At 38.6% G+C, this 15,497-nt stretch overlaps 1 protein-coding gene and 1 pseudogene across 1 annotated transcript; both read left to right on the top strand.

The window, feature by feature from the left end:
* Window positions 1-296: 296 nt before the first annotated feature.
* On the top strand, window positions 297-12,250 carry LOC113116644 (DNA repair and recombination protein RAD54B-like; annotated as a pseudogene).
* LOC113116642 (fibrinogen silencer-binding protein) lies at window positions 2,196-5,581 on the top strand. Its single transcript, XM_026284900.1, has 2 exons — window positions 2,196-3,805; window positions 4,535-5,581. Exons 1-2 carry the CDS (start codon window positions 3,408-3,410, stop codon window positions 5,115-5,117), a joined length of 981 nt encoding a protein of 326 aa, XP_026140685.1. The 5' UTR covers window positions 2,196-3,407; the 3' UTR covers window positions 5,118-5,581.
* Window positions 12,251-15,497: the final 3,247 nt, after the last annotated feature.

Below are 15,497 nucleotides of genomic sequence, written 5' to 3'. Positions count from 1 at the left end.
ATTTATGATATTAAATGTTTTTAAATATATTTTACAGAAATGCTACTTACAAAGAATGATACCATCCAATTAAATATTCTAGAGCTAAGGATCACGAGAAAAAAAAATGTGTTTTGGTTATAGAAACATCTTTCTTTTATAGTGTCTTTTTCAAGACAGACACAAAACACTGACATAAGTGGGAAACCTGTACAGTACAAATGAAAACCGAAACCATACAGAAATAAAAATGCACTGCTTGTCAGTAAAGTATGTTAATAATAACCCATCAGTTAATATGAATCTGAAGCATGAATGATAGATACAATTTTGCAGCCAACATTTATTGTCAGGTTTCCTTGACACTCCTCTACTGTTGATTTCTGCTTCTCATAAGCTCCTGCACTCCACTCCCTTCACGTGACGTCGCGATTCGACCAATCCCGGGGAAGATACGTCACTTCCGCGGGAGACTCGAGCTTCTGCTGATTTTCGAGGGAGTTTTTGAAAATAGGAAAAGTGATTGACATACGAGGAGAAAACATAAGAAAAGGTAAGCGTTTACCGTACTGTCTGTCTACTTGTACTATATTAAATTCAAGTAGAGACAGTCAACAAGCTTTAGTAGTTCACCCCGGTTTTGCTCAAAACAGCGACTGGTGCTCTTTATATGTCCTTTACGTAGACTGGAAGAATAACGTTAGTTCCCCCAAAATAAAATTTATTTCATTGTTTATGCCATCCTAAACCCGTATGAGCAGGCTCTTTTTAATGAATTGAGAATATACAGCCAGTGAATTAACGTTAGTCCGATTCCCAAATAAATGAATCTTACGAGAGCCACCGTTATTTATTTAAGAACCGTGAGACTTAAATCACCATAGGATGTTCATATGACATAAATCACTTAATAACTTAAATCACTGGATTTTCATGACATCAAACAGTAGATATATGAGTTTAGTTGTAATCAGTGGAATTTAATAAAAAGTTAAATAATGAAATGTTTACACTTTTTTGTTTTATTCAGTGTATAATTATGACCAGTTGCTGGCATTCATGCCGCGTCTAAAAGTGTGTAAACGCACACAATAAATGAATACATTAACAAAAATTATTTCTGGGGGTCAGTTCTTATCTGTCAGTACAAACTGCTGGCGCAATAAATACAGTAAGAACTGCATATCTTTTTTTTTTTTTTAATTTTTAATTTTTCTATTTTTTTTTTTTTTTTTTTACAGAAGAATATAAGCTATCCTTTTAATCTTTAATGGTTTTATCGTTTTATTACTGTGTGTCTTTATTGACAGAATGCGTAGATCTGGAGCTCCGAGTCAGCTCCATGGAAATACTGCTAAGAAACCCAGGTTTATACCACCAGGGCCAGCAAAGAATGACGGACCACCTTTATCTCATCCCTATCCAGAACCATCAGTACCAGCACCACCCACACCTGCTTTGGGCAATGTGCTGCTCAATAAGGTCACAAACAAAGAGGATATTTAAAAAGTGGTCATGATGACAAATCTTATGCAGTGTTTATATGTGATTATGCAATTTATATGTGATTAATAACATCTTAATATTCACATTTTCTATTCAGGTTGTTTGTATATGTTATTACTAGTGTTTTCATTAGTGTCATGATAATAGTGCTGTGTAACACTGTGATTGAAGAGGTGCATGTATTAGGATCGGTTTTCCCTTGCAGATATTTTTTCAAAAGTGAATTCTCCCTGCAGGTCCAGAGGTGTTTGAGTGGAGGAGATACTCCAGCTGTGAATGCTCCAGCGGCCAGTAAGGCTTTAGCCTGGGTGTTGAGTGCAGTTCCTCACGGTGAATGTAAGGAAAACAGCTTGAGTTCTTCACCTGACTTTTCTGAGCTTGAACAAGCAGCAGATAAAGACAGCTGCTCAACGCAGCCAAACACACTTGCCAGTGGCACAGCTACCGGTAAGATACAGTACTGTCAGATTTTGGGTGCGTGTTATATTTAAAAGGTTATTAAATATAATTATCTTTTTGTTCAGTATATGTAAAAATGATTTTTCAGTCTGATTAGTGTATATTAGTATAAGTAAAATGATTTTGCCTTGGTAATATCTGTGTAATGCATTATTTGTAACTGCATTTTAAACTAAGACAAAAAAAAAACAGATTTTTATATGTAGATTTAAATTTTTTACAATCCAGTGCCACTCAACAATATAAACACATTGCTGAAAAAATGTTCTGTAGTTACAACTCATCTTAAATGGTCTGTTTTTCTTTTAATTTATTATCTTCTTGTAACAATTGGTTTTAGAAACTGGTAACGTCAGGTTTTAAAATCTGCTGTAATTTACCAATAATCCAAAAATCAAAGTACTTAATTGAGTTTACGTCCATTGTTGTAAAACAAATCCCAGACCTGTATTAACTTAATGGGTGTTATTTTGCAACAATGACTGTATTATTCCCTTTATTACACAGCTATTCCCCAAAGTTGCTTGGATGTAGTGTATACTTAAAAACTAAGAAAGAGATTAAAATAAAGATTAATAAAGAGATAATGCACTTTGTTTAAATTATTTGAGTAAATCTAGTAGATAAAAACAGCAAAAGGCTGAGCGAGCGGTCTGGTTGAACAAGCGACATCTCTATTCCCCGCCTTCAACTTAGGCTTTGAGTGAAACTAACCAATCCGTGCGCACGGAGCGCTTGATTGACAGGCGCAATATCCTTATTGGATAGTGTTCGTGTATCGTGGCGCGCACGGATTTGCAACTGCACAGATTCAAGGCAGAGATGTCCTGCTCACTGAGTGCGAGTTATGGTGCATTTGTCAGTCAGCCTGGGAAATAAATAGCAACTGGTGTCCGAAAAGCAGTTCTCTCACACACAAAACACTGTCTGTACACACACACACGTACGCTGCGCGAGTTGTTCTGGAGCGAACGCGTTAAGCGTCAGTTTAAGGTCTCCTCTGGCGTTTCAGCAGTCAAAACACGGACCTGACGCGCTTCAAATATAACAACATGTTTAAAAACACGCACTGAGTCGTTTCCCGCTAAAATGCAATACGTGTCGCTGTTTGCAGCGGAATAAGAGCTCCGCTGTGTTTCTAGTTTAATGTAGTCGGGTTTGTTATGTAGGTCAGGCCAGGCTTAAGCAGCTTTACTGAACCTGCGTCAGCTTAAGCTAAAAGGAATTCCAGCAAAGCCCTCCCCGGGTAGGCGTGGGCCTAATCGAGGCTGGCCTAGTTAAGCCTGATTCTTTTTCTTACGTCTGTGTGCTTGAGAGCCAGTTTGTGCATGTGTGTGTTGTTTAACTGAGACAAGCAGTGCAGCAGCCTGCTCACACAAGTGAGTAGAGAAAGACAGACACAGCACAAGGAAAAGAAGAGAAGGAGATCAAACCTAGAGCACTGAGACTAGCCTAAAGGCAGGATGTCTACCATATTCATGTCAAACAGCATGGTTGGCAAGGCCCGCTCCTCCAACTTCACCCTATCTGAGAAACTGGATCTTCTGCGGCTGGTCCAGCCTCACATACGCATTCTGGAGGAGCACACCAACAAGCACGCCGTGATCGTGGATAAGAACCGGTGCTGGGACAGCATAGCAGAGCGCTATAATAATTTCGGAGGTGAAAGGCCCCCCAGAACGGCTCAGGGCCTTCGGACCCTCTATAAGCGACTTAAAGAAAGTGCCAAGCAGGAAGTTCTTCAGCGAAGCCATGCCCAACCCGAGTACCGGGGCAGCATCTCAGAGCCAACCAAGCGCATTATGGAAATGATACCTCAACTATTTCATGTGGGGGACAAAGAGCCGAACGCACTCCACAGGTGAGACTGAGCGTACAGATAATAACATGACAAAACTGGCACATTTTTAGGTGCATCCATAATTAAAAACATATCTATCACCCAATGGAAAAATGAAATCAATAACAAGTCAATAGATAAAACACATACTCTCAGAAGACTCTACTCTGAGAGGATGGATCTGATTCCACTAGTGAATTCAAATTATTCAGATCCTGTGCTTCCACTGGACTTTAAAATATTGATTCAGCTTCTGCTAATATCTTCACATACATCTTCCCATCTTTCCTTCTGCTGCTGTTAATTGTCACACACATTTGAAATCAGCAGTTTTGATATGCGAACATCTCCTTTGCTAGTTTTAATATGTCTCATGCAGTCAAAGCAGACATTGTAGTCACACGCTCGCTGTCCTTTCACTCTGTCCTGTGCCAGAGGTAAGCTGCAGCACTGAGGGGATTTGGATGTCATTAACCGTATTTCCGATGCTGCGTTAATGCCAGGTTTGCCACAATGTGCCAGAGGAATTACTTTCCACTAGCATTTCCAAGTCTTTTGGTTGTGTTGACAAAACAACAGGTCTTTCTTTTTGTCAGTTATCACCACAAATACAGCCTAGTGCTGGGGATCCACATGATCTGATTCATTTGAATTCACTAGGTGAATCAGATTCAGCATTTTTATTAGGTCAAAATTCATCAAATTTATCATGTTCAAAATTAGATTTTTTTTTCTATGTGTCTGTGCTAGGCTTCAGTTCAAGAGGAATTCTCCAGTAGAGCAACCAGGGAGCAGTTTGTCCCTCCCAGCGTTGTCGGACTATGCACCTGTTGCGGCTGTGAGGGTGGAGACTGAGGATGTGAAACCACCTCCTGATATCCACCTGATCACATCCCAGAGTTCACCTGTCACCATCGCCACCCCGAGCAGTCAGGCCCACCACGGACAGAACGAGAGGGACAATGAAGTAGTGGGAGAGGAGGAAGATGAGGAGGAGGAATTAGCCTCCCACGTGTATGCAGCCTCTCTGTCTCCGTGCCCCTCTTCAGCACACCTGCCACCCTCACCGTCGGCCCCCGGCCCCAGGAGGAGTGCTTATCAGAGAGGGAGGGCAATGTTCAAGAATCCCGTTTTTGAGGCAGAAGCTCTGCAAATGATGAGAGAGGAGCATGAGCTGCTTCTGGCCAATCACAGAAAGCTTGGACTATATCTAGAGGAGAAGAGGGAGGGGCTTAAGAGAAAGCAACAGCTGGAGGAGGAGCTACTTCGGTCAAGGGTCAAAGTGGAGAAACTGAGGGCGGCCAGGCTACGCCAAGGATTGCCACTGATGTGACACGTATGGCGTCACGTCTGAAAGTCTATCACAAAGGGAACTCTGTAATGTGAAGTTAAAATGAACAGGCTTGTTTGTACAGTTTGTACAGTTATTTCTTGATTTTGTATTCGATCGACACTTGTACAAGGATTGTTCCTGATTTTTGAAGCAGAAATGAATGTTTTTTAAATGGGTTTATGCCTAGATAAAGAAGAAAATAAGATTTTATTTTAGTGTTCACTAATAAATTCATAATTGCTTTTAACTCTGTTTTGATCCTGTCCTGTTATTCTTTTTTGTTAGACAGGGAGTGTTACATAGCAACATAAATGAATGGAAACCATATCAGTCAAGATGTTTATGTGAACTTCATTTCGGTGATTATTTACAGCATAATTCAGTATAATGAAACAAATTACTTTTTTTTTTCTTTATTGTGACATAAGATTATATCAGCTTCTCAGATGAGACCAGGACTGATTTTGTCCGTCGGGAATCGATTGGATTGTCGTTGTTCAATTGTTAATAATTTATCATTCATAATAAATACTTAAACATAAAGAAAGCTATTTCGTGGTTTTTATGCATCTATCTGTCTCTCTGTCTGTCTGTCTCTGCCTGTCTGCCTCTGTCTGTGTCGGACTGTCTGTCTGTCTCTGTCGGTCTGCCGGTCTGTCTCTGCCTGTCCGTCTGTCTGTCTGTCTGTCTGTCTCTGCCTGTCCGTCTGTCTGTCTGTCTGTCTCTCTCTGCCTGTCTGTGTCGGTCTGTCAGTCTGTCTTTGCCTGTCCGTCTGTATGTCTGTCTGTCTCTGTCTGTCTGCCTGTCTGTCTGCCTGTGTGTCTGTCGGTCTGTCTTTGCATGTCCGTCTGTCTGTCTGTCTCTCTCTGCCTGTCTGTCTCTGTCTGTGTCGGTCTATCAGTCTGTCTCTGCCTGTCCGTCTGTATGTCTGTCTGTCTGTCTGTCTCTGTCTGTCTGGCTGTCTGTCTGTCTCTGTCTGTGTCGGTCTGTCAGTCTGTCTCTGCCTGTCTGTCTCTGTCTGTGTGTCTGTCTCTGTCTGTCTGTCTGTCTGTCTGTCTCTGTCGGTCTGCCTCTGTCTGTGTCGGACTGTCTGTCTGTCTCTGTCGGTCTGCCGGTTTGTCTCTGCCTGTCTGTCTGTCGGTCTGTCTCTGCCTGTCCGTCTGTCTGTCTGTCTGTCTGTTTCTGTCTGTTTCTGTCTGTCTGTTTCTCTCTGTCTGTCTCACCAGTCATGTAGTTTCTTTGACAGAACAAAATTACAAGGTGCAAAATTAGCATTTATGCATACAATTAGTGGCTGTAAAAGGCACATTTCTAATTTGAGACTATGTAATCAGTAAAACATTGTCTATGATTAGGCTGTTGCTGTGTCGTATATCACTGCTGTTTTATTGAAACAATACTTTTTTTGTTTATTTTAAAGCACGCAACTATAGTGTAATGTGGTGCAAGGCGTCATCAAGGAAGCATAAGGGTTGGGAAGGTGACGCTGTGCTTGTTGCCAGGGGGCGGACTGTTGTCCTCAAAGACATGGATGGGCAGAACATTGGACGAGGTTTGCCTGTCACAGCACATTCTTGCAATACTTCTGGATTTGTATATGAATGCATATTTGAATAGTGATGCTCAATATATAGCCTATATTAGCATTTATTTTCTGTTGTTATTTTATATTTCTGCAAGCATTGCTTATTTCCCCAAATTGTTATCTGATTGTTTAGAGCTAATTTATACTAACACTGTTAAATCAAATTGCTAGTAAATCTCTGAATACCAATTATTTTCACTGTACATTATCATTTACACATATCATTAAACATTCAAATTATTGAACATTAAACATCAAAATATATATTAAAAAATTATATTGTCCATGATCTCAGCCATATCATATAAATCAAGAATTTTAATATTGGTGTATCCCTGTTTGAAATGCACATTTTCTCCCTTTACTTTACTTTTGAGGTAATATGTTTGAGTCTGTGTAGATGTGTGTTTCAAATCAGTGTTTTTCTGTCAGGTGCAGGCTATAAAAGGCATCAGAGCTGGAGAGGGTCAGACTCTTATGGTAGGAGGGAAGCAAATCGAGGTCTTGGGGGTCATATCCGATGAGGACTATGCCAAAGGCTGTTGTTTTCAAAATGCTGCTGTTGAGACTCCTGCAGAAACAGTCTTGAAGGCTCCTGTATATCGACCAGTTTCCAAATCCTTTACCAAACCAGCGCTCAAGGGAGGTGCACTTACAGATTCCGAACCTGAGAAACCAATCTGTAAACCCAGACATGACCCGAATGCAGCAGGTACAGCACATTCTCAACTTGATTTAATTGATGCATGTGATATTTATACTTCTAAAAATGTACAATTAAATTTCATTTAAGAAAATACTAAAGAAAAAAAGGCGAATAAAGTTGTTACAATTTCAAAGAAATGGTTGCATTACAGGATAAACACTATCACTGAAATGTTCATATACAGTACATTATAATTGCTACATTTTAATCCAAGCTATCCATATCCATACTGCTTACTTTCTATTGGTCCCAAGGTGCCCTTGTGATGCCACGACCTACAACTGATCACCAGTGGCTATATAATAAATCTGGTTCTCCTCTGGTGGATGTGGTCATCGACCCCCATTTGACCAATCATCTTCGGCCACATCAAAGAGAGGGTGTGGTCTTCCTTTATGAATGTTTAATGGGAATGAGGTAAATAAGAGTTCATCTGTTATTGTAATGTTCTTACATATGACTGTTTTACCCATGTATGTCTGTGTGCTGCAGACTCCCTGGCCACTGCGGGGCTATTCTGGCAGATGAGATGGGACTGGGAAAGACGCTGCAGTGTGTTTGTGTTCTGTGGACGCTACTGAGACAGGGCCCCTATGGTGGACGTCCCGTACTGAAGAGGGCACTTGTGGTTTGTCCAGGGAGTTTGGTCAAGAACTGGGCTGCTGAGTTCAACAAGTGGCTGGGCAGGGAGAGGATCAGTGTTTACACTGTGGACCAGGTGTGTATGTGTGGCTGTTTGGGTCAGATAATAGAAAGAGTGATGAAAGGTAAAAGAATATATTGTCTCTGTAGAATCACCGTGTGGAGGACTTTGTGTCTTTTCCTCTTTGCTCCGTCATGGTGATCAGTTACGAGATGCTGCTGCGCTCTGTGGACCAGCTGAAAGAGCTGGAGTTTGGAGTGCTCATCTGTGACGAGGGTCATCGCCTTAAAAACAGCAACATCAAAACCGCCAGCGCACTCACAGCCCTCTCATGTGAACGCCATCTTATATTAACAGGTTTCCTATTTCAAACAAACACACACACTTTTGTAAACACGTGTAGTAGTATAACATTTTGTAATTGAAAAAAACGTAATTATTAATTTAACAGGTACTCCAGTGCAGAATGACCTGCAGGAATTTTATTCCATTATTGAGTTTGTAAATCCAGGAATTCTGGGAACATCTGCAGCCTACAGGAAGATTTATGAAGAACCCATTCTCAGATCTCGCCAGCCCACCTGCACTGAGGTAAATATCTGCATTTTCAGAGTAATAAAATATTTATAATATTTATTTTAATTACTTTTTTTTAAATACATATTTTAATTTAAATGATTATTATATTACTTAAAATATATGTATATTCATATATATTTATATGCACACACACAAACACACACATATATATTTATTTATTTTTAAGTAAATGCATATGATATATGAAGGTATAACAGAAAAACTAAAATCAGTCTTATATAAGTTTAAAATTATAGAAGTGAATTTAGGCATCACAACAACATAATGTTCACTACAAAATTTTTTTATTCATTTTAAATATTAAATATTTAATGGCAAAGGTGATGCAAATGTAAAAATAGAGGACACTAACATTTGCAATTACATATCCAATAATGATCATCAACCGATATTAATAGATAGAAAAAATCTCTTCAGAAAATTGTCCCCCTCACTGTGAGTCTGTGTCCTTTAGCTGTAGTGGCATTGATCACAACTGTGTTTCAGGAAGAGCGGTGCATTGGAGAGGAGCGTGCCGCTGAGGTTTCGTCTAACAGGTGTGTTTACGTTACGGCGCACTCAGGAGATCATTAATCAGTATTTATCCGAACGGATAGAGTGGACCGTATTCTGCAAACCCACTGAACTGCAGCTGCGTTTGTATGGAGTCCTGCTGGCTACACGGCCCATCAGAGCCTGCCTCTCTGGTGCCCGCACACACACTTACACACACAGCCCACATCTCGCATGCATCAACGCCCTCAAGAAACTCTGCAACCACCCCGGGCTACTCTACAACACTTTACAGGTACAATAGGTGCTGGTATTTTGCCATGCCTTGTTTTTTGTCTTATTATTGCTGATTTGTAATTATTCTTTGCGGTATTTGCTTAAGGAAAAGTCGGATGAGATGTTTGAGGATGGAATGATGGACCTCTTTCCTGAGGGATACTCAACAGGTGCCTTCAGCACTGCAGACTCTGGGAAACTTCTTGTGCTAACAGACCTGCTGTCAGCTATACAGCACGTCAATCCACAGACAGGTATCACATGTACAACTGATTAATTGCGTCCAAAATATGTCTGTGTTTACAAAATATGTGTACTGTGTATTTATGTATATATGTAAATGCACACGTACATGCATATTTTTAAGGAATATATGTTATACTTATGTATAAAATGTTCATATTTATAGCTTATAAAAATCATATATATATATATATATATATATATATATATATATATATATATATATATATATATATATATATTTTTTTTTTTTTTTTTTTTTTTTTTTTATTACACATTTAACTGACATATCTAGTGTGAAACTTGTGTCCGTTTTTGTCTCTGTGTCTCTCTCTATTTAGGGTATTTTTGGTGTCCAACTTCACACAAACTCTTGACTTACTGCAGGATGTCTGTGATCATATAGGCTATAAATGGTGTCGGCTTGATGGACAGATTTGAATTGAATTGTTGATTCCTTCAACAGCCCACACTCGTTCAGCTTCCTGTTGCTACTCAGCTCCAAGGCTGGAGGGGTGGGACTGAACCTCATTGGTGCCTCCCATCTTGTTTTATATGATATAGACTGGAACCCAGCCAATGACTTACAGGTCAGTGGACTTCCAGTGAGCTTCCAGCTAGCCATGTAACACTGCAAAGCAACAATAAAACACATTATACAATATTTCTCACTAAACCAAAAAACGGATCATCATGCAGCTCAATGTTCTTCGAGTCCACATACTTGTCTTAGTTATGCCTTTTCATTCAGACCACTAGATGGCAGTTAATACAAAAAAAAAACTTGTACCTCTGTTGTAATTCTTACCATTGTCTCTCTGGTATTTATCAGTCTGAATGCTCTGCTTTTATGTGTCACCATCGTTTTGTTTTGCTGCCATGATGAATGCCCCCTGAGGGCTTTGAGTGACTGTTTTATAAGGCTCAAATCATCGAAACAATTACATTTGTCAGGCCATGGCACGAGTGTGGCGGGATGGACAGAAGAAAACATTTCACATCTACAGATTTCTTACAACAGGTAACCAAAACATGTGTAAACTAGCCATAAAATAAGTATAATCAGCCTGTCTGTCACTGAATAAAATAGCTGTTTGTTATGAAAGAAGTACTTGACCTGAAACATCTCACAGCCTTTCATCATAACCCACACAAACTGACTGCTCTATATTATGACACACATCACACTCTTATTTTTGGCTTTCAGATTGATGATTCATGGATAGAACATGCATTTGTTTACAGAGTTTGCACACGAATTTGGGTCTGCAATACTGTACCTTGTGTGTTTTGTAGGTTCAATAGAAGAAAAGATTTATCAGAGGCAGGTGAGTAAACAGGGGCTTTCTGGGACAGTGGTGGACCTGTCCAAGAAAGCGGAGCATATTAGCTTTTCTGCTGAGGAGCTACGGGACCTTTTCAGTTTTGACCCTAACACCACCTGCCTCACACATGACCTACTGGACTGCCAGTGCACTGGAGATGGAAATACACCAGGTAAATAAATACAAGCAAATTAAATAGAGGAGGAACTAGATGATTATTTTGCTGTTATGCAATTGGGCTTTTAATCAATTAAAAAAAATTAAATCATTGAAAGATATACAGATTAATTAATTGCAATCAGTCATATATTTCAGGTATAGTAGATAAGAATATATGTATACATGTTTATTTACACTACTGTTCTAAATTTGGGGGTCATTTCTTTTAATAGAAATTCATACTTTTTTTTTTTTTTTTTTTTAGCAAAGATGCATTAAATTGATCAAAAGTGAAAGTACAGACATTTTTAATGTTACAAAAGGAATGAGAAAACGTGTCTCAGTCTTCACAAAAATATTAGGCATCATTAAGCAACAGCTTTCAAATTAAGATTTAGCATTGCTATTTATTACGGGAATAAATTACATTTTAAATATATATATATATATAAAAAATGACAAATCTTAATAATATTTCACAATTACACAAATTTACCACTGAATTTTGTATGTTTTTTGATCTGCTCTCAAAATAAGATAAAAAAGTAACCACTTTAATTCATTTGAATGTGAACATTTCCAGGTTTTGTGAAGGAGATAAAGGAGGACACCGGAAGGGCATGTCAGCTGGGTCGCCACTGCGACAGCACGGTATGATGTCCACAACGAGTCAGCATGTCCGAGCTCATGCACTGGAGGCATTTCTCTGGAGATGTTCAGTCATATGATGATATTTATCTAAATCATGCCCGTAACCACATCACATATGCCTTTCAAAGCACCACTTCCAAATCCCAAACCGCAGTCTAAACTCTTCTTCCTCTTTCCAAAACATATACAAACCCTCTGCCCACGTGCTCTGTCTAAATATCTGGTGTAGGATTGAACTTGACATTTTCCCCTTTAATAAACCTTAGGTTGTAATTATATTTTGGTTGTGTGCGTAAGCAAGTGTGTTTGTGTCCATTTAGGTGAACCCGCTGATTTAAACATCAGAATGAATCAGCAGTACACAGAAATAGATTAAAAGCGCAATCAGAAGCGTAAAAAAGGCACCAGGGCATCCTGTCAGAAAAAACATGTTGTCACAATAAGAGTTTTTTTTTTAATATATATATATATATAGAAGTTTCTAGTATAATCCTGTCTGAGAACCAGTTTCCATTGACCTCCATCATCTTGTTTATTATGTTGTTTCCTTCCGTTATCATCCTAATTTATACAGTGTGGAAGGTTTACATGAAATGTATCCAAAAGCAGGATTGTTCCATCTCAGTAGGAGAATTGTTGAACGTGACGCTGTGCAGGATTACATTGGTTGCACAGATGGTCCATTTAATGCATTTTCCTGCTAGATCTGTTCATTGTCACTTAGTAACACAAACACTGACTACAGGAATCTGAAATACAGAGCAATCACGAAAGCAGCGAGGAACAGTCACCAGCAGGAAATGAACTTGTCAGCCCTGTGACTCATTAATGAAATAAACCTGGGTGCACGTTCGCTGGCGTTGTTGTTTATTGATGGAGTATCAGGGTTTGAATGGGTCACTGATAGATCATTCTGCTGTGATATAACGTCTGAGTCATAGATTGTGTGTATCTGTATGCGTCTGTATCTCTGGGGGGAGAGTGAAGTCTTGAAGATGGCGTGTTAGTCAGACACTTGTGTATAAGCAACCTCTTGGGAGCCTGACACTGTCCAGGCTGTGATGATGAGATCCCAGCAACTGTTTCCTGAGTAACAATACAATGTGTATTGGGTCTGTAGGGAAGTGTGTATGTTCCTCAGCCAATCCTTTACTGTAAGTACCATCAGGTGTGCAGATTGTTCCTGCAGAGTAGTGCCAGAGGGAAAGACGTGTGCTCAGATCAGTTAGGTTGTCGAGGACGTAATGGTGACTGTGCAGTGCAAATGTAGCAAAGCTTGTATTTATGCTAGGAATAGACAGAAAATGATTGATATTAGTGAAATAATGTACATCTAATAATTAAAGACACAACTAGTAAAAAACTTTACATTTTTTTATTTATTTATTTTTTAATATTTTTTATTTCAAATTAGGAAAATCTAAATAATATATATATATATATATATATATATATATATATATATATATAAGGCAGTGCTAAGTATATTGTGTATCTTTATACTGGAGAAATTGCTGATGGAATTTCAGGTTTGAGTCACAGAAATAAATTATATTTTAAAGGATATTACAATAGAAACCATTAGTTTATATTGTAACAACATTTTGCAAGATAACCGTTTTTTTGATTAAATAAATGCAGCCTTGATGAGCATAAGATACTTCTTTAAAAAACTTTAAAAGTCTCACTGATCCCAAACTTTTGACCAGTAGTGTGTGTATGTGTGTGCAGGACACTATAGATCATTTATGTACGTGAGAATAGCAAAATAGAGTAAACTGTGACATATAATACCCAAAAATTCTTCATACTGGGGACTACCAGTAAAATTTGCAAATTCAAAAACATGTAAATTCGGACACTTTGACCTGACCATGTTTTGCTTATGTGAAATTTTTACACAACAGACTGAACAAAATTAAGCATTGCTTGATAACCTGTTGACCTAAATTGGTATTATCTAATTGTGTACTTAAATTTAACAGCTGACAGCTATTCAACCTAATTCATTACATACGCATCTATCAAAGTTATCTGACATTATCCAGATGCATTTGTTCTGACACAGTCTAGCTTTGAGTTCTTTTCATATTTTATTACCATTTTCTAAACTATAGCGAATAAACTGATAATGTGAGAAATGTTGAAGGTGTCTGAATAGATTTTGGTTTAACTGTGTGTGTGTGTGTGTGTGTGTGTGTGTGTGCGTGTGTGTGTGTGTGTGTGTGTGTGTGTATGTATATATATATATATATATATATATATAATATGGTGGGGGACCATGCAGGTCATTTAACACTTGACATTCTGCTAATCTGTCTCTCTGTAGTGTTTTTGCTATCCAAGACCAAATTAACTTATCCCTTTTCATTCCTTCTTTCCTGACGCATGGCCCAGATCCTGCAATTACTGTTTCGGGATCAGTGGTCAGCTCAGGTCTCATGGCCATAGCACTAACCTAACATAACCCACACTTTACTGCAACACCACACACAAATTGCACTATCCCATTCACATCCCTTTTTGTAGATGCTGCTGCTTAAACACTGACTTATCAGCTTTTTCAGCTATCACAACCTAAATTACCATGTCGCTTTTGGTTTTGTGTTGGTGGTGCATCACTCATATTATCTGCAAAACACCATTTATGTCTCTGACCCTCTCTGATCTCTAATGCCCTATTTCTGATCTGCTCTTAGAGGAGTGAATGAATGAAAGAGGTAATCCAGCACTCTACTCTGATTTCTCTTATCCATCCAATCCCTTCATCTGTATCAATTCTGAATATAGAAGCAGTCATCATAATCCAGCAATTACATTAATAACTCATTATAATCTGTCATTTGTCCCTCTTTGAGCATTAAGTCAGTGTCAATCTGTATCTCTGTACGTGTTTATGTGCACGTTTGTGCGTGCGTGACATGGAGAGCATGAGCATCTATGGTGCTGTACTCTGTCTGAACCCTTGATTTGTTTGCATGGCATGTAATATATAAGAGACTGATGTAGCCTGATGAGAATTTAGTTTTGATTTGGTTCAGAATTGGCCACATCGATTTCCTTTAAATTGGTGTTAGCAAGCAAGCCTCGACAGAAAACGGGATCCCAAGATTTGTTAGAGTTGCAAACCGCGATTTGCATTCTGCAGTACAAATCTTGATTTAAAATATATTTAGTATATATTATTTGCTGTACCAAACATGTATAAGCAAACTAGTGACTGAGAATGCCTTTTGTTTTGTTTGTCTGTCTATACTAAATGTGATTAGGTGTCCTGAAGAGCCAAATAGGATCTACTGTTCTGCCTAGGTGTCCTGCTTTAACCTGGCCTTAACTGGTTAACCAGCAGACTATAATCAAGGTTGCATTATGTCACTGACAATGACACTCACAGTTCATTTTATCCAGTCTGTACAGCATTTTAGACAAACAGGCCCAATAAACAGGGAACATTCTCAAACTTTGGATAAAGTTCTGGTTAGGTTCTTAAGTCGCTTGGGTAAACTTTTAGCAGTAGCCAAAAAACATTGAATGGGTCAAAATGATCATTTTTTCTTTTATGCCAAAAATCATTAGGAATTAAGTAAAGATCATGTTCCATGAAGATATTTTGTAAAAATTTCTTACAGTAAATATAAAAAAACTTAATTTTTGATGAGTAATTTGCATTGCTAAGAACTTCATTTGGACAACTTTAAAG

Source organism: Carassius auratus, chromosome 16, assembly GCF_003368295.1.
Source record: "Carassius auratus strain Wakin chromosome 16, ASM336829v1, whole genome shotgun sequence".
Classification (NCBI taxonomy): domain Eukaryota; kingdom Metazoa; phylum Chordata; class Actinopteri; order Cypriniformes; family Cyprinidae; genus Carassius; species Carassius auratus.
This window is presented reverse-complemented; position numbering and strand designations above follow the sequence as displayed.

What these genes read in the sequence shown, in the direction of transcription:
- LOC113116642 (XM_026284900.1), top strand. Translation starts at nt 3,408, where the DNA reads ATGTCTACCATATTCATGTCAAACAGCATGGTTGGCAAGGCCCGCTCC. An exon ending in GAGCCGAACGCACTCCACAG is followed by an intron (nt 3,806 to 4,534) that starts GTGAGACTGAGC and finishes TGTCTGTGCTAG; the next exon opens with GCTTCAGTTCAAGAGGAATT.